Source organism: Falco punctatus (assembly GCF_963210335.1).
Source record: "Falco punctatus genome assembly, chromosome: Z".
NCBI classification, from domain to species: Eukaryota; Metazoa; Chordata; class Aves; order Falconiformes; family Falconidae; genus Falco; species Falco punctatus.
The window spans coordinates 31,113,496-31,132,924 of NC_137586.1; the positions used below are offsets into that span (position 1 = coordinate 31,113,496).

At 40.4% G+C, this 19,429-nt stretch overlaps 1 protein-coding gene across 1 annotated transcript; it reads left to right on the forward strand.

Annotated features, from left to right (window-relative positions):
- Nucleotides 1–8,198: 8,198 nt before the first annotated feature.
- On the forward strand, nucleotides 8,199–19,423 carry LOC308056795 (monocarboxylate transporter 13-like; the record flags this gene model as incomplete). Its single annotated transcript, XM_080372635.1, has 4 exons — nucleotides 8,199–8,400; nucleotides 12,207–12,422; nucleotides 13,557–14,360; nucleotides 16,200–19,423. 4 exons carry the CDS (start codon nucleotides 8,199–8,201, stop codon nucleotides 16,424–16,426), a joined length of 1,449 nt encoding a protein of 482 aa, XP_080228761.1. The 3' UTR covers nucleotides 16,427–19,423.
- Between the last annotated feature and the right edge of the window lie 6 nt (nucleotides 19,424–19,429).

Genomic DNA, 19,429 nt, shown 5'->3' on the forward strand with positions numbered 1-19,429 from the left:
TTTTTCTTCATTTGCTCCCAGCTTGGAAAGGGTCAGTCAGTCTTAAACTAATAATAATTTCTTAAGCTGACAATAGGATAAATGGAACCCAGTCCAAATATAAGCCATTTATTCTTCCTTTAACTATTAAATATGTCACTTTGTGCAGTCTGACAACTTCTGTGAAACCCTGCCAGCTATCATGTCTCCACAAAACACAAGCACAGAAATCACCTCCTTCACCAGCCTAACGTTTTACAACCAAATCATTTCCCTGCTTCTCCTTCTCTAATCACATTGAGCAGATCTCAATCTCGTTTTTCTTTCAGGACCTCAAGTCTCTCCACACTCACCTACATTTCTTTTCTTACCCAGTTTGGTTTAGCAACCCATGTCAGCTGTTTTGGCAGCAATGTCAGTCTGTTTATTTATTCCATAATCATTTCCCAATACTTTCCCATGCTAGCATCTCTCCTACACACAGTCCTCAGACAATTAATGTTCAGGCTACCCATATTACATCAGCAGTCATTTAACACCACAGACTAAAGAGACAGTCATTTTGGTAAATATTCTGTTAGTTGAGAAATCATATGACCTGGCAATATTTTATCTTGGCTTACTATCTGTTTATATAATGTTCTCAGAAAGCTTTGGTCAGTAAAAAAAGGGTGTGTATGTGATAAGAGCTGGTAGGTCCAGGTTGAAGGTCAAGTGTGATCCCCACCAAGGACTGCTGAGTGCAGGAAGCATGGTTTCATAAGCTATCCTTATGTCCTTCCACCAGAGCACAGCTGACTGCTAGGAGACTTTGCCAGGCGCTGTGTGTATTTATGGCAGGCTGGCCTTTTACGTTTGTGTAGTCTATTTAAATAAGAACTACCCTCCAGAGACTTGTTTTCCACATCTTATACATACTACAATAATAGACAGCCAAAAGACACACATATTGTGTCTTCTTCAAAAGCAGCCCTGTTCCAACTGAGAAATCAGTGAAGAATTTCCCTGGTTGGTGAAAGGAGTGAAATAACTCTGAAATCAATGGAGCTGAAACCATTTGCAGCAACCGAAAACATAGTCACAATTTTTAATTTTGAGACTATTGAGGAAAAGGCATTTTGAAAAGCATCTATAGCCAGGCTCTGCTTAAGCCATTGCCAATTTTGTGCTACAAGCCTAATAGTAAAAGCCAAGACACAGCTAACTCCTGAATGGTTCAATAATTCTTTATGACTTAATTGGACTGAATTGAAGCATAATCTCTTCCTAATAATAAGTCACTATTATTCTCTGAAGGGCGGGTGTTCCAGGCAGATTCTTATTTCACTTCACAGCAGATATTTCATGTAGCAGTCTACCTATGAATGTATTTTGTGCTTACCCGAGCACTTAAAGTGGAAGCTAGCCCTTGGACTTAGTGAAAGCTGAGCTGATGAACTAGATCTAAACAGAAATGACTCTTCTTGCCACCTGAAATAAACTATTTTCTCCAATGTATGAATGGAAACCTGAAAGCTCTCTTAAGAGTGTTCTGAAATGCTTAAATGCTAAACAAGAAATAATGTAAGTAGCATTTATAGAAGTTCAGTCTACAGCTTTTTCTTATTTCTTAAGGAGAAATGGGAGAGGCTTGGGCTTAATTTTCAAGTGTAAAATGTGGAGAAAAACAGTGGATGAATAGGGAGAAGTACTGTACAAAGCTGCAGGTATAGCATGAAGATCTCATATGTTGACAGAAAATTATGAAAATGATAATTTAGGCTGATAAGCTGAGCAAAAGCTACTGTGGTAGTAATTCATAATAGTAGTTCTGGATAACCCAAACTGAATGATATAACTAAAGATGTGTGCAGTAGGAAGAACTGTAGAAAGTGAACATTCAGTGTACTATCAGTAAGACCATCTGTTTTTAAGCCACAGTCATGACAGACCATGACAATACTCCTTTGCACATAATCTCCAATAATTTCAGTGAATATAATATTAAAAAATGATCCAATGGACTGATGAACTGTTCCAAAATCATTATTTTCTCTATCGACTTAAACCTCCATGACTAAAAAATAACACAGTACTGAAATAATGAAAAATTCTTGATGAATAACAAACTCAAAATAGCAAGGAAGTCTTTCCAAGTGTCTTTACTACAAAGAATCCTGCTCTTTTCCCATATGTGTTACCAGATAGAAAAAAAATCTTTGAGGTTTTTCATCTTTAAAGGCTTTTTCTCATCTGACTGCTGACTTAATGTCTGATTCCTAAGTGCTAACACATCTTAAGCATTTTAAATGGATTAAAAAAAAAAAAGGGAGGGGATACAAACTATTAAGGGAAATCTAATTTTGTTTACATGGTATATCCTTATTTACTAGTTCCTAGGCTTGGCAATTTCAAGCAGCTATTCTTCCTCATCCACTAGGCTATCCTCCTTTTCTACATTGTACCTCCTTTTCTACATTGGTGTATTTTCTAATGGACTGCACAGAAGTTCAGTGCAACTGGCAAAAAAAACTTCAAAACCCTCTGTAGGCCTGCAGTGATCATACGAAGAATTACCTTTTGCTTTCAGTTGAGTAGCACAGGAAAAGGACAAAAGGCCAAAGCCATAAGCTACAGCGAGGAAAGTTCAAACTAGGCATTAGGAGGAAAATACCATGATGACAGTGGTACAACATTGGCACAGGCTGTCCAGAGAGGCTTCATCTCTGCTGTCATCAACAAAATCCATTTGGATTGCTGTTTGTCTTCATCTGGTTTACAGCTCTAACTATGTTAGAAATGTAGTCTTATTTATCACGGTCACTGTGATATGTGTATCTGTCTGGACAATATAGCTTGGTGTCATCCATCTACACACATTCAATTTCTACACCGTTCGTTTTTTTCATGGTGAGGCTCTGGAAGGCAACGTAGGCTTGCAGAGTAAGGAGTGGAAATAAGCCTGTGAAAGAACCAGACCTACTGATCCAGATTATATATATCAGGGTGTAAAGAAAATATGGCTTAAAGACATTTTTCAGCTCACAGCCTTTCAGGTTTCTCAAACAGAAGCCATGCAGCAACGTAGCACATAACTGTCTAGCATGGCGGGGAAGGAGGAAGGCAGATGGGAGCAGTGTCACTGCTGACAAGTTACTCTGAAACTTTGCCTTAAAGTTAAGTCCACAATTCAGTTATTGTGCCTTATTGGCACCACTGGAGCCACCAGCTTCCCTTGTCTATATGGCAGAGCTTCTAGGCTCACAGCTTCGTGGGGGCTATGAACGTACTGTGCTATAATTGCCATGCGAGTGTCTCCTCTGGATTAAGCAGCCCCATCTACAAAGTTTCATTCCTAGCTACTTTTTTTCTGCCTTCTGCGTTCTGAAGGCACACAATGAATTTCTCCAAATTGAGGAATTGCCCCAGCATAGGTTTTTCCCAGCAGGATCGGTTCACCAGTCTGGTTCACTGCGTGAAAGCCCACATAGCAGCAGGAAGATGAAGAAAGGCTGGCAGCAACTTTTCAGTCAGCAGTGCAAACTTAAATACACTTCAAAAACTACCCCATAATTTTTCTTTGCCATACTTTTGACTTCTCCAGCCCTACAAAACGGTCCTAGAGAATTCTCCCAGCAAAAGAAAATTAGAACATTACCACATGAACTTGATTTCCCACTTGAAAAATGCCAAAAATATGAAATAGATCTGTTCCTTAGTTATACAAGTCCACTGACCAACCTGTATGTTCGTACTTCCTCTTAGCACACACCAACTACACAGATTACTGACCAAGCCATAAGGTAAGCACACAAGCATTTAAATAAAAACATTTCAAAAAGCAAGAAGCTACTGCAACAACCCACCCTCCTCTCCAGGTATCACAACACAGGCTATAGCCACCAGCTCTTATGGCAAGGCAAATTACTAGGAAACACAGAATCAGTTACAATAAACCAGCAGCGAAAGCCAGGAGTTGAAAGCTTTACAAGGTCCAGCAGTATATAAAGAATTGGAGGCCCTTAAAAAACCAAGCATATAACAGAGGGACTTCTCTGATATGGTGAAAGGTTCTGACTGTCCATGTTGAGGCTCAGGACCTGGAGAACATACTCGAGCTTCCCACTATTTCTGTAGTTGCTACAGATGATGTGATGCTCAGCTTTCTCCAGCATCTGCCCAACAGCCACGAATGAGTTTCATATTTGAGCGAATATTGGCAGTAACCGCCCTAGAACTCCAGGGAGTCTGAGGCTGGCTGACACATCTGAACATTCTCGTTGGCCTAATAGCTGAGTTCACTAAAAACTGTGGACAGCAGTCCAAGTGTAGTACAGGTACAGTGCAGATGCAGTATAAAATTTGCCTTCTTTCTTTCATTCCCTCCACCCATCTCTGATTTTGCTTTCTTTGATCTCTAGTCTGGACAGAACTTTGTTTTTTTGAGTGTAGGTGGAGTCAAATGACTTTGGGGGAGGGGAAGAAGGAATTCTTATAAAATCTGATGGCTTATCCATCCTGAATGAGACAGATTGGCTTGTTCAGATAGACTGTGCGTACAAGGAGCAATGAGTAAGATGACCTGGTGGTTTGCAGCACAACTCAAGAACTTACATGCAACTGGAAGGTGAGGAGAGATCTTCATATCCCATACAAGCCTGGGTTACCTGAATAAGGTAATTTCTCTGTGCTATACTTCTTGTAACTTCAAACTGGCTGCTTAGAGCATTCAGCCCTTCTTTTCCATTCTGATATGCTTTGTCAGTAAATTGTGTTGTAGACCATATTAATTGCACAGACTTTTACTAAAATGATGTTAATGAAGTGAGAAAGGAGAATTTTATTAAGAGGTCCTCTTGAATTTGTGTCTGAAGAGCAGTAACTAGCATGGCTCTATTGTATTTGAAGCTGCGGCAGTGTGAGAGCACCAGCAGAACTGGTTTGAGTGTTACATGAATACCAGATATATCTGAGTGTGACAAACATAGTAGGTACCTATTCCCTGGCTGTGTGCAAAGGCACATGTGTGAAGGAAGTTTCAGCATAAATAACAATTTATTTCAGTGCTTCTTTCAAACCTTCTTCTAATACAACCATTAAAACAAGACTCTACTAGTTACTGTGTTGTCAAACTACTTTGTATTTAGTTTTATGTAGTTGATTTTGCTGAATATTTCCTACTTTCAAGGTAATCTAGTTGGTGTTCCTGTCCCAGTATCAGCCTTTGGTAAAAGTAGTTTGCCATAGTGTACGTAAAGTGTATTTTCTTCTTATTATTTATTTTTCTTTTTATTTGGTAAGTCTGAATCCAAGGTAAAGTAGCATGCTTGTACTGGAAACCTAAACCAAATCCCCACTGACAAGTCATCTTTCTTCATCTAAGCATGGAAAAACTTAATATTGCCTTTTTTGTCATCAGGCAACCTGTTTCTGCAAAGTGCTAAGTATCACCATCTCACAAAGAGTCTATGCAGCCTCTGAGAGAGAATGAGCATAGTTATTTGGGGTGTTTTATGTATGAGTTGCATGGAAACAAGATTCATGGCAACAACAGTCTTTTCTTGATTCCACCGCCAAGTTCTCCAACATGCAGCAAATATGTTAAACTCATTTACTTTTCTGTAAAAAACAAATTAGAACATGCAACACAAGATAACCAAGTAACACAAGTATCAGTCTTCACAAGTTTATATGGCACCCCAAAATGCAAGCAGTCAGACAAGCTTTATATAATTTTATTGTCTGATAAACCTTCTGAATCACTGACAGAAATAAAAGCAGAAATAGTTTGGAGAACTTGCAAAGCAAGAATAAAGGAACACCCCCAGTGCCACAGAAAGCCTCTGTAGCTATCCAGCTGCAAAGATAAAGCTTGCACTTTTGCCTGTATGTTGTTGCTGGCAAATTTCACCATGAAGGGGATAATACTATTGACAGAGCTGTCTGCTCTTGCTGATGCACACACCAAGCACAGATGACAGCATTGTGGCTTTCCTAATTGAAGCCCCTGTGTCTCTTGGGGCACCCATTCCAGCTGCCAGGGGAAAACCTGGAGGTAGAAGTTAGTGGGATGCTAGGTAGAATGCTGATGCTTCCGGGCATGGCTTTACATTCTTGAGGGACATTGTGTGTGGCCAAGCAGAAGAGAAAGGACAGTTTCCTCACAGGTTTTTCCTTTCTTTTAAAAGGTTAGTTTCAAGGGCAAAAGGAGAAAGTGAAGATACTAAAACTTTACCATTTACTATTACTCGATAGCTAAGAGCAAAAAGAAATCCTGGGTGTGTTTTTGCAGCTTACTTTTTTCTCAGTTACATTCTTGTAGTAAACTTTCACTTGCAAGTGAAGGAGAGAAGGAAGCAGAGCATGGTGTCAGAAACAACATACCCAGCCATTGCAACATCTATGCTTTCTTCTGCTCTGTTCAGGCATTCCAGCAGTTCCCTACAGCATGTAGGGCTCCTGGCAGATATCTACCTCATTCATTAATCACGCAACTGAAATAGTAATTTCATTTTGGAGTTTCATGTAACACTGTGATCATTAAAAGAGACTGGAGGATGAATTCTGAGCTGTGACATAAGAGAGGTATTTGTGGTCGTGAAAAAGACTGTTCATTTAAGTCTTGTGAGAAGTAGGGCCTGATTTATGCTCCTCCTAGGGCAGAATTTGCCTAATGAGGGTGAAGTGGGCTGGGTGGTGTCAGGAAGTATTAGATTGTATCATACCTGTTTTAGTCTGGATGCTGCCTGATAAGTAGCGTGATTTCTTCTGTCTGTCTTGTGGCAGAAACCATAATCCCTTGCCCAGGCATGTCCATGCAGAGTGCAGTAATATCAGCATCACTCTGCCTAGGCAGGCCCGTTTAGCCTGAACGTTGCATGCTTTTTTTATGTTCTTCAGTGTCGCAAATCAAATTATGACCATGCCACTTGAACTCGGCAATATCAGAACACATGACTACAACTTGATCTAGTTTCTGTATTTTCTTATAGTATTTGAGGACTAATGCAAGTATTAATTTTTCAACCTCACAAAATTCATGACCCTTGAAAGTATTAGCTGTATTTGACAATGGGAGAAACAGACACAGCATAATCAAACAACTTGCCCAAGGTCACCCAGAAGCTTGGGAATGAAAGCCAGATTCTCTCATATAGACCTCAACCACAAGGCATTCCTCCTGCTCTTGTGGCTGAGTTTTAAGAATTTCAGGATGTTGTCTGAGACCCTGTGCAACTGATGAATCTGTCTGGCTATGTCCATCGTGCGGATGCATCCAGTGCCGCATGTTAGTCTGAAGTTTGAGCCAGACACATGGCAGCAGAATGATTTTGCTTCTGATCCCTACAAGGCTCTGACACTTCTTTCCCCTACCCTGCTGCAGTGGTTTAAGTCCTCCTGAGATCATGTACCTCAGTGGGTGGCTTCTAGTGGTATGGACTCTCTTAACCCTCACCTTTTCCAGCTGCACACAAGGATGATAAATGTAAGTATAGTACATCTTCAGCTATCTTTAGCTCACATTCTCCTTCTTAGAACAAACCTGCTTTCTGTGCCATGTCTTTTTTGGTCCCCTGCATTCTGTGCAACATGCCTGCTCAGAATTTAATGTCCATGAAGAAACAAGAAAAATGTAGGAATGTTTTCCTCCCTCAGCCAGATCCTGTGCCCTCTGTGCACTGCATTATTACTCCAAGTTTGTCACAAAACTTCTAAGGGGAAATACACTTTTTCAGTTATGCATTAATAAGATGTGCTTCCCTATTAAGATACCTTTAAAAGGAAGCATGTTCCCCATTTTGGCAAAAACGCCTTGCAGTGCTGGAGCCATGAATGTTTATAAATGCTTAAAGGTTCAGGGCCCTAAAATTCTTGTGCAGTGTTCGTTGCAAGTAGCTTACACTGTAAAAATGGCTATACTGGTTCAGTACGTGCTGCTTTTTTCTGCCCTCCTTACCTAAATATTTTTCCTTTTTCAAGTTTTTTACTTTCTTTTGTTTACTTTCTACCCTGCTTTTTGTCTCCTGGGGCATGTTCCAAGGTAATATTTTCAATCAAACCACTGAAATGCATATTGTATTTTCACTTGGTGATTAATTCTGTAAGCCATTCCTAGAAACTTTAACTGATTTCTTTAATGCTGGGCCTTCTACTAATTTGCAGATCTGTTAAGAATCCTCACCACCATCGCTAGTGCCCCAGCAAAAAACGCCTGAGAGGAGATCTGAGAATTAGAAAAGATGCAGGCCAAAGACAGCAGTCCACCAGATGGTGGCTATGGATGGGTTGTGGTAGTGTCAGCCTTCATCGTGATGGGCCTCACTGTTGCTGTCCTCAAGACTTTTGGTCTGTTCTTTGTTGAAATCCAGGAGCACTTTGATGAACTTGCAAGCACCACTTCCTGGATCACATCAGTAACTATTGCCATCTTCCATTTAGGAGGTAGGTAGAAGCGCTCCTCTAGCGCCTTATTTTAATGTCTTAACTAATCAAGAGATTTTGAAGACCTCCTTTATAAAAACCCACAAAATGAAAACATGTAAGGACAATACTTCCTTCTTCTGTCTTTACAGAAAATTGGCATTTGTTTCCTCTCATAAAAATGTATCCATGCCTCAGACATGGAATGGGTTAATGAGGACGCTACACATACACAGGAATCTGATTGCCATAAAGAACTTCACGTACCTAGACTTATGATTCAATTTTCCTACAGGCTTTGAATCAAACTCATTTGAGATAATCAGAAGAACTGCAGAGCTTGTTGGATCAAGCTCTTAAACTGGTTTGTACAAGTTCACTGATCTTACAGTGACTGCCACTTTTTCAAAGTACTTTTAGACACAAGGACTGTGACCCTGCCTAGCAGATAAGCAATCAAATACCAAAATGGTGACTCTCAGTCCTGCTTTCTGCCACATCTTTATCATATCAAGGTCCCCCTTCCTTCTGTGTATTGGCAGTTCTAGCTCTCCTTTTTCCCCTCTGAATGATTCCAAGTTATTGATCTAACAGAAAAATCACTGAGTTAAAAAGAAAAAAACACCCCACTTCACTCATAGAGAGCATAAGGAAGACAAGACCATGCAAACAGAGAGTAAGGGAAGAGAAGTGAACTTTCCCAGTCAAAGGTAATGAACTATGCAATCAGGTCAAATACCGTATCTCACCAAACAAAGGAGGGAAAAATACCAAATATGCTGCATTTGACTCTTAATTTAATTGTTTACAGAGTCCTTTGCACCTTTGTAAACTTGATGATCCTTCACCATTATGGTGAGGATTCCAAACATGTGCAGGCACAAACTGTACCAAATTTGCAAAGTCCACTCTACTTATTCTCATACAGCTAAATAGTTGCAATAGGTAAGTATCCTTATGTAATAAATTCCTTACATAATAAATGCTGTCATAATTTTGTTTGTGGAGACATTTCATTGCACAGACACTATATAATTATATGCATCCTACTCAGTCCACACCTATCAATATTATTGCTTGTAACTGCAGTACTTCCTAAGATCACGAGCAACTGATCTTTCTTTGAAAAATTTATTCAGAAGAACAAAACAATAATTCAAAAGTCAAAGTAAAAAGATAAAGCAAGCCATGAGTCAAAAAGATTTTGTGAGTTTCATAAACTGTTATCATTGCTGCTTGCTTTATTCTGACAGAAATAATTAATTGACAAATAAGTGAAAAAACTGCTTTTCCGCCTACTTCACAGACTACAGAAATCAATAAAGGGGAATCTATCAAATTTGGTTTACAAATTAGACTTATCATGACCTATTGTCGTACTATTTTGTCATTCAGGCATATGAACTTAACAAGAAAAAAAAGCCAACATAGGAGGATAAAAGAACTCAAAGTCCTTTTTAAGTCTGTTTTGGGGTTTTGTTTTGTTTGTTTGTTGTTTTGGTTTGGGTTTTTTTATATATATATATTTACATTATATAGGAATGTATCAAGGATAGAGTATATTAAATAATAATAAAAAGTATAAACCAGCAAAACTGTATTTGCCTAGCTAGGTGTGAGGCTGGCCTACTTCAAAGAAGGCAGCTGTAATTTTCAGCAGAAATTGTTTTTCATCCTTTGAAATCCAATGAAAAGAGTCCTCTTTCAGTGAATACAGCTTGATGGCCAAATGTTCCAAACCCCTTCTGTATAGAAGCTCATAATGTCTTGGGTCACTAGGTAATTTTCCTTATCTTGTCCTGCCTTTGCTTCATTTATAGGGACCAGAAGACTTTCTGCTGAAGATCATCTGAGCCTCCAGTTCTTTGAGCATCTTTCCTGGCCTGGCTTAGTCTTTCTTAATATGTTCCTCTGGGAAACCTTCAGTGTCATTTGACTCAGTATGAAGGATGATCAGTGGATTATTATTTTTTCCCATTTGGATCCTTTCAAAAGCAGCTCTGTGTCTTGTGTGGAAGGAGAGCACATGCTTCTACTTCTGGAGTTTGCATCTGCAACAGGCTGTTCAATTTGCCACAGCAAGGATTCTCCCCATCACACACATAGGCCCTCTCCTGGTAGTGATGTACATCTCCCATCTCCTTTCTTTTTAAACTGTGATTATCATCCCTTTCCGTTTTTTCTAAGTTTTCTGTGTATTGCCCTGTATCCTTTCAGACTTTGGACCCTAGCTATCTTCTCCATCTCCAGTTATGTGGCTAGCTTCTTTCTTCCTCCTGTTAATCCATATTCAATTTCTGCCTATTTCTTCTCATTTTCTGTTTAAAATACTGCTTTTTGGCAGTATTTGTACCCCAACTGCAGATGTTTCAAAAACTGCTTTTGGGCAGTATTTCTGCCCCAACTGCAGATGTTTCTCTTGTGTTTAAGCACTTCCATGGATCTCTCTCTTGTTATCCTTAGTCTACTTTTCTCTTCTTTTGTTCATCATATATGTACAATCCTCTAACTGTATATGCTTTATCCTGTCTCATCCGTTCCACTACATCTTACAGACCATGACTGAATTCCAGTATCATTTTTACATGCTTATCAAATCATTGTATTTTTGCTGTAAATGCTGATGAGACATTTGGGATTTGTATAACTTCTGCCAGCTACCTGCTGGTGTAGTAGCAGATATTGAATGTCCTGCAGATTTTGCAGCCATTAATATCTCTCTGCCAGGTTTATTTCAGTTGTTCTAGCTACCAAATTCTCTTAACTTACTTAACACAGGTGAACGTACAACAACCTTCCCCTACAAACGACTATAAAAGCTTCCTTGCTGACTGCTCTCTTTTCATTGTCTTCCCATTTATTTCAGTTTATAAGCATGGTCCTCATTAACTGAATTTCATTTTATTCCTGAACTCCAGTTTCCAGAATATTAGTAGATCGTAGGGAGCTGACTCCCTGTTTGCACTATTAAACCCCACCGAGAACGGGTAGTGTCAGGTGCTGCCTGGGATCCCTCTACAGTCCACAGGTATTTAAAAATAATCCTCAACTTGGGGTGTTAAAACATCCCCACAGAACAGAGAGTCACTTTCCATGATAGGCATGGCCTTGATCGTAACTCTGTGACACTGATGGAAAAACAGCCAGGCAGTATAACTGATCCTTAATGAAGCAAAAATAGCCCTAGCATTTCAGGTGCTTCCAGACCAGTGCTTTGATGGTTGGAACTGCTGCACCAGCTCAGATCTGTACTTGGTGCAACTTTGCCCTCATGTGTTGAAGTGTTCCTGTAGTCTGCTGACAGGAACCATACTGCTGAAATAAATTTAAGAAATTAACTGCAAATTTACTGTAGAAGTATTACCTCGACATAAACCTTGATTTTTGGTCCTTTATAAAGCATTTGCAATTCCATGAACAGATAATTTTGCAAAGCTCTAAAAGATGAAGATTAGTATTCTCCAGAAAGTTTTCATGCCGGCCGTATCGATAATACATTCTAATACTATTTTTATAGGTTAACCTGGAGGTTGTATGACTGGGGTTTCGTGTTCTGCTGAAATGCTACACAAATTTCTGTCACGTCATTAGTTGTGTCCTTACATGAAACTCCATAGAACTATTCTGCAATGAAGGCACTGGAATACTTTCCCTTGAAAAAAGTCCCGCTATTTTGAATATGTTTTAAAATCTACGTCCCAGTGACAGTCATTTCCCTATCAGCAAGAATCCAGTTTTAAAATCTCAATTGATCCCCCCCATCCAGCAGAATTCTGGCTGTTTAAGACAAGTATTATAACAGTGTTTCTCCTCCAAATGCTTTATTTGATTGTTTGGTGCTGTCAATCAGCTTAATGTTCCTAATGTATTTATCTTTCTCTGTTCTGCTGCTGATCCAGCCCCTGTTGCCAGCTCACTGTGTGTACGGTACACCCATCGGGCAGTTGTGATCACTGGAGGACTCCTGGCTTTTTCAGGAATGGCACTGGGATGTCTTGGACTCAACATGATCTGGATGTATGCAACAACTGGCTTCCTACAGGGTATGAACTTTATGACTTTGTGGATTTCATTCACCAGCAGCTCAGAGCCCTTATGTGAGGGTGCTAATTGTAGGAGTTTAAAAATACGGTTTCCATTTTGATTTCATGAGCAACTGGAACCAGCAGCCCTCTTTAAAGGTCATTTCCCTCATGTCCCACTCTGGAAGTAAGAATTTGTGCTAGAAACCCTGCAGCAATGAAGAAGGTGAATAATTAGATGCTAGTAATTTTCACCTGCAAATTACATGCAACCAGAAAATGAAAAGTGTTTCCTTTTTTACTTGGAGCCAAAGGCTCTGTGAAGGTTTAAATGATCTGGAGTGCTGAAGTACAAGGACATAGAGATCCCAAATTTTGTGCTTTCTATCAAATAACCTTATGTTTTGAACACAGGCCCAGGCTTTCAGTTGATTTCAATCCTTTCCTTTACTCCAGGTGAAAACAGGCCAGAAAGCTGTCTCCTACAGCCAGCACATTTTCCTGGAACAGGAAGTGGAGTTGGCAGGGAAAAAAATAAAACATTCCCAGTTCCACGCTGGATGCCTGAGAAAACGTCTGGAATTTGAGCTCTTTGGCAGCCCTGGGCTGCCAGATAGTTTCTAGGGAGCCATTAAAATCGCTGTGACGTATAGCAGGTTGAGGCCTGCTCAGAGCGGTGGGGCAGGAACACCAGGCGCAAAGCGCAGCAGCTGCTTTCACGTCCTCCTGCCCCCTGCTCTGAGCACGGCTCAGATTAACCCAGCGGCCTGGTCTGCTGCCAGCCCTCGCTCGGACAGCAGGGACACCGACATCCCTCCGGTTCCAACCACACTGCCATGTAATTTCTCACCCACTGGCAAACTTGTCAAACCAACATTATTTTTTTTTTTTTTCTTCACAGTGAGCGTATAGTACTGTATAGTTCATACTCCTGCTTTTTTTCTTGAACGTACAGCTTGCTCTTACAGAATATACACCATAAATAAACTCTTACACATGGTACAGCTGAGCTCATGCTTCTGCTAGGAACAAAAATTATTTTCTTTTACCAGTTTTTAACTTCGCAAATGTAGGAGCACAGACTGCTTTAATTTCCACCTTCACAAAATGCCTCAATAGTGTCTAACTGGTGCTATTTGTATTGGTGTTTTTCAGGACTTGGGATTTCCTTTTCATGGACGCCAGCCATTAGCATTGTTAGCCATTATTTTTCCAAGAAAAGAGCTTTGGCCAATGCTATTGCCAGTGCTGGAGAATCTGCCTTTGCATTCACGTTTGGGCCATTTTTCCAGTGGTTGATCAGTCAATATGGATGGAAAGGTGCCCTCTTGATCATAGGTGGCATCCAACTCAACATTTGTGTCTGTGGAGCACTGATGCGACCCCTGGCAAGCAGCTGCCTGCTTGAGGCTAGCCATTCTGAAACTGAGACACCGCCTGGCGATGGTGAATCTAGGACAGACAAAGATCAGTCTCCCATCACACACAAAACCTTCAACTGGATGCTTGTGAGGCAACCAGAGTTTGTACTTTATGCCATTTTTGGCCTATTAGCTGCTATGAGTTTTTTTGTTCCTCCATTATTTTTAGTTCCACTTAGCTACAGCCTGGGAATAGATGAATCGTGGACTGCATCCCTCCTATCCATTTTGGCTACAGTGGACTTTGCAGGCAGACTGCTATGTGGCTGGTATGCCAATCTCCACATTACCAGAACTGTTCATTTGCTGACAATGACAATTGCACTGATCAGTACTTCCCTGATGCTGTTGCCACTGGCTAACAATTACCTGTCCTTGGCAATATTCACTGGCTTCTATGGATTCTTCTTTGGTACGACAGTTGCTGTTCACATTACAGTGCTAGCAGATGTTGCGGGCATGCCAGATTTTGACAGTGCTCTAGGACTTTTCATGCTCATTCGAAGTGCTGGAGGTTTTGTGGGGCCTCCTCTTGCTGGTAAGTTAAGATGATGCTCTGCCAAATACAGTTTACAAGAAGAAAGGGGAACGGTAACCCAAACTGAAAAAATATGAATCTGGACCGAAATTTTCCCCTTTTTTAGCTCAGGGGTGTCTGAACCAAGAACCTTATATAAAAAAAAAATAATTCCTCTCCACAATATCTTGCTCCCGTCTTCTATGTGGATTTAGATACCTATTCAACATGGAAGCAGGTAAGAATGGCAGGGTTTGCATAGTGGTGTTGCTGCTTCCTAAATCCCACAGAATTCCACTGAGTGGACCCCCACCCTCTTGCTATGAAAGTGTACCTTTGAGACAAGCAGCAGATCCACACTTTCAGAGAAGAAACTGAAATCTGAGACTAGCGATGTTGCATAAATGCTGGTATTGCTGGGAGGGTTTCTACAGAAGGTCAGCTTGAACAGCTTGAAACATTAGCCTATGTAAACCTTAAGGAAATATTCACAGAGAAGCCTGCTGTTTTCAGACAGCTTTTGAGCTAATCAATATAATAAATGGGGGAGGCAGCACATAACAGTGGGAAGAAAAAGCAGACAATAAGACAGCACATGGATTTATGGGCTGGCAATGAGACAAAGTTGTCTTGGAAAAATGCAAGACACAAAAACTGCAAGCTGTAGGGACTTTACAAAGTGATATGGCAGAAAAAAGACCACTGTGGCTTGTAAAATGTGGATCTGAGTGCTCGTCCAAAGACCGCTGCTCACGTGGTACAGCGACTTTTGTGGTAATGACACCACTAAGAGGTTACAAATGGGTCAGACTGAATACCGGAATATTTTCATTCACTTTTGAAAATACAGGAACCAGAAAGATTTGTAGAGAATTTGAGATAGAACAGTATCAAAAGTATGTTAGGAAGATCTGAACAAAATACAAAGTTAACGACATTTATATAGTGGCTGGTCACTAGCACTGATTACCTGGGGATCAGTGTAACTTCTTTGTGTATATATAGTAAGCTAGAATGTATGGAAGAGAAGAGAATCCTAAGTGCCTCCCGAGCTCTTCTCTCCTGCTTTAAGGATAAAATCTAAAAGATTTAGATTCAGAGTTCCTTTGCCTAACAGGACTGATGTTAGTTTGGAGTGAGGGCTAGGGAGTACACTAAATGCGGACAGACTTTCCAATGGGAGACCAAGCCAGCGACCTTCGTCAGCCCACAAATGAACCTGCCATTGTACCCGCAGGGCTGATACTACCACACATACTGCTGCAATGCCACTACTAAAAACTACTGTTTTTACAGTACAGTACACAATGGCATTAAATATTTCGGTTGGCTTAGAGCTGCCTAAAACCTAGGGTCTTTTTGTTAACATCCATGACTCTTTGTAAAATGAAAGGGAAATCCCACTACACTTCAGGCAACCTCTCCAACATTGTCTCCAGCAGATGCCTCTCATTTCCTTCCTTAAACTCTCTTGTGCTGTACAGTGACAGCCCAAATTACAGCAGCTGGTGATAGCTACACCACAGAACATGGGGCTACTCGGATACAAGGCTGCATGATATGGGTTTTTTTTTCTGTCATTACCTTCATTTTTGGCCGTGCTTTAGGCTGGAAAGTGCTTCAAACTGTAAAGCATTTTGTATTACTAGCAATTCACATACACAAAGTAAATGAGATGTGAATCGTGTTTCGAATCTTAAAATGCTATAATGGGGTGATGTTCCATGCACTCACGATGTAGAAAGCTGCAAGACAGGCGTAGCCAGGGTGCTCCCTTCAGAGGGTATGTTCACACTACCGAACTAATTCACATTACCCTGTTTTCTATCATTCACATTGCTGCCATTTGTTTCTTTCCAGGTCTGATTGTGGACATGGCTGGAGATTACAGAGCAGGTTTCTACATGGCAGGAGCCACTCTTGTTCTATCAGCTGGATTTTTAGTTACTTTAGACCAACTTCAACAGAAAAAAGAAAGAAGAAGCCAGCCTAATACTAAACCAAAGAAGCCAACATTACTCTACCCTTCCCTCCACTTCCTGAAACTTCAAAACAGAAGGTATCAAGAACATAGTGTAGTGGTGTGACTACATCAGATACCTTAACAGCATTTCAGGATGTATGGAAGTGCTTTATTTTCTCAAAGCTCAATATTAGTAGGTTTTATAAAATGATGGGAGTTTTGGGTACGAATGTTTGAAACTGAGGAAGAAAGTCATTAGTTTACAAGCAAACCACACCAGTAACCTTTATCATACTATTTTGATGTTGAAGTTGCATTTTTGGCTATAGAAGTCCCACAGGAACATGATAAGCAAAGTAGGGAAACTATAGTCTAAATCAAATTATCATGAATACAGAGCATATATACCTATGTATACAGCAGATAGAAAACATCCCCCCAAATGCAGACTGCAGCGATCACCATAAAACAGAAAAAGGCATCAGCTCACAGATGTTTAGCATGGGGAATTAGTGTTCAGTGTCTTCAGTACACAAGCTGGATGTGAAAGCAAGAGTACATGAATATATTTTTGAGCTAAAGGGTTTGCAGCTACTCTGCAGAGCAGAGCTCGAATCTGATAAATAAATAAACTTCATATATGGGGAAAGTTATGTAAGTAAAGAGAAATGCAGTCCTAAATATTAGAAGTAAAAAGCAAAATACACACACATAAAATGGAGAAGGATTGATGAAGAACAGAGGAAAACCTAAGGCTACAGTGGACTTCAAGTGAGAATCCAAATGCAATCCTATACTAAAAATAGCAAATGTTTTTCCATGCTATGATAAGATAGAGGAGATAATGATGCTTGCAAGGCTTTAAGTGGAAGAGGCATGTAAGCTGTAAAGAATTACGTGGAACAAGAATGAGAAAGGTTAAGAAAACACAGCCTAAAGAAAAAGTGTAAGAAATAAAGTTTGTCTGGTTTAGAAGAAAAAAGGTTGTACAGAGCATGAGAACAGCCTTCAAATCCATAGTAGCTTGAGATAAAGAAGACACCCTTAATTCATTTTCTTATTAAGGCAATTTGTAACTAATATAATTTGCAGCAAGGCAGAGTTATGTAATGGGGAAAAACTTTACTGTAGCCTGTTAAGCGTAGAAACAGACTATAGGGAGAATATGAAAACACAGACATGTCAGATAATAGATAAGACATGAGAGAGAATCTGAATGTATTCAATTGTCCTTCAGAAAGGTGGGATGGACTAGGTGACTGCTTATACCTACATTTCAACTACCTTGAGGCTCTTTGAGTGAATATTCAGTTTATGAGAATAAAGTCTATAACCAAATAACATTTTTTTGTCGTTTTATTTTATCAGGGGAAAAGGGAATGTAAAAGAAGTGAGGAGGGGCTGGATCACATTTAAAAAGAAAGACTAAAAGGAAAAAACATACTACTTAAAAGCTCTCAAGCTATCACAAATATAACTGCCCTACTTAGGAACTTCAGAAACTTCTACCATTGAAACAATTTATCTGTGAAGCCAAGTTTAACATAAATCACTCACCTAAATTAATTATTTATTGTTTCATAAGAATAACAATTATTTAAGAAAATTAATTTAACTTACAGGAAATTAGCTAACCACTAATAACTCAAGTATCAGCTTGATTGCAGAACACATGTTGAAAGGGACACAACTGGGTGGGCAAAGTCTTGTAGCAAGGCCCTGAAATTTCTGAGAAAACATTTTTCAATCCTGTCAATTGAAAAACTTAGATTTTTCTAGAAAGTATTAGTCTTTAGTCTGCTGCAGTGCTCTGATATTTAAAATAACTTTTCATTTTATAAAATAAAAGGAAGGGAAATTGCTGGAGGTGGGGAGGGAGAGATGTTTACCAGATGCAGTGTCCACCTCTGACTTTGTTAAAATTCTATATTTACAAGCCCCGTCACTGATTTCTGTATTTTGGTATGTCCTGACATCTGATACAGGCAGTGAAGAAGGCTAGTGGTATCCTGGGCTGTATGAACAAGGGCAGAGACAGTAGTAGGTCAAGGGAGGTCATTATTCCCCCCTGTTCTGCAGTTGTGCATCCATTTTGGGACACCAAGTACAGGAAAGAAGTTGATAACCATGACTGAGTTCAGCAGAGGACCACCGAGAGACTGTGGGATCAGGGCTGGTCCAGCCATGAGGAGAGGCAGCTTTGGGGGTATGCAACAGCATCCCCAGACCGACAGGAGGGAAGAAGGAAATGCAGCTGGGCTTTTCAAAGCGGCAGGTGGCAGAAGGACCAGAGGCAGCCGCACAAGCTAAAAGATGAGATGCTCAGGGACTGGAGCTATGAGGACAAACTAGTGGTGGAGCTGGGGCCCGGGGAGGTTGGGCCATGTCCATCCTTGGGGGTTTTGTGCCCTGCTGTGTGATGCCCTGAGCAGCCTGGTCTGAATCCACGGCTAGCTCTGGGCTGGGGCTGCGGCTGGAGAGCCCCCCAGGTCCCCACCAGTCTGAACAGGATCCTGTGAGCCTGTGAAGGGAGAAATGAAGAGTCATTATTTTATTTTTTTCTGCTAAATGCGCTGAATAGCATTAGTTGTCTGGACACACTGTCAGCTGAAGACTATATCTGTTTAATAGCACAGAGGAAGTAGCAAGTGTTTGTAGTCATTTTGGGACTGCTTTTACTTTAGGTGTAGCAGCAATATTCCAAGTCAAGTTTCACTGGACTGCTACTGCAGGGATTGCTTGCAAAGGGCTGTTTTGTTCCAAGCTGCTGGTGAATATATAGTGAATATAGGCAATGTAGTCAGTGTTGCCTATATTCACTTTCTTCAAACAAAGTTTCTGAGATGGCCTCAGAAACCTAAATCAGCAGCTCACCTGCAAAGAGTTTCTCACTCCAAACCACTTAGCCACTCACTGGTGGAAGCGGAACTGTGAGGCTTTAGAAAGCAACACCATTCTCTTGAACCCAGATATGGCCTCCTGAAATTATATGCAAGGGAAGTCATAACTCTGCCTCATCCAGATAGTGCCTGAGTGCATCCAAAAGGTTTTCACCCATGGTTGGTCATCCTGCATCTCATGGAGAAAGTCCCATAAATCTGAACAATCCTCCAGTCAACCACAGATA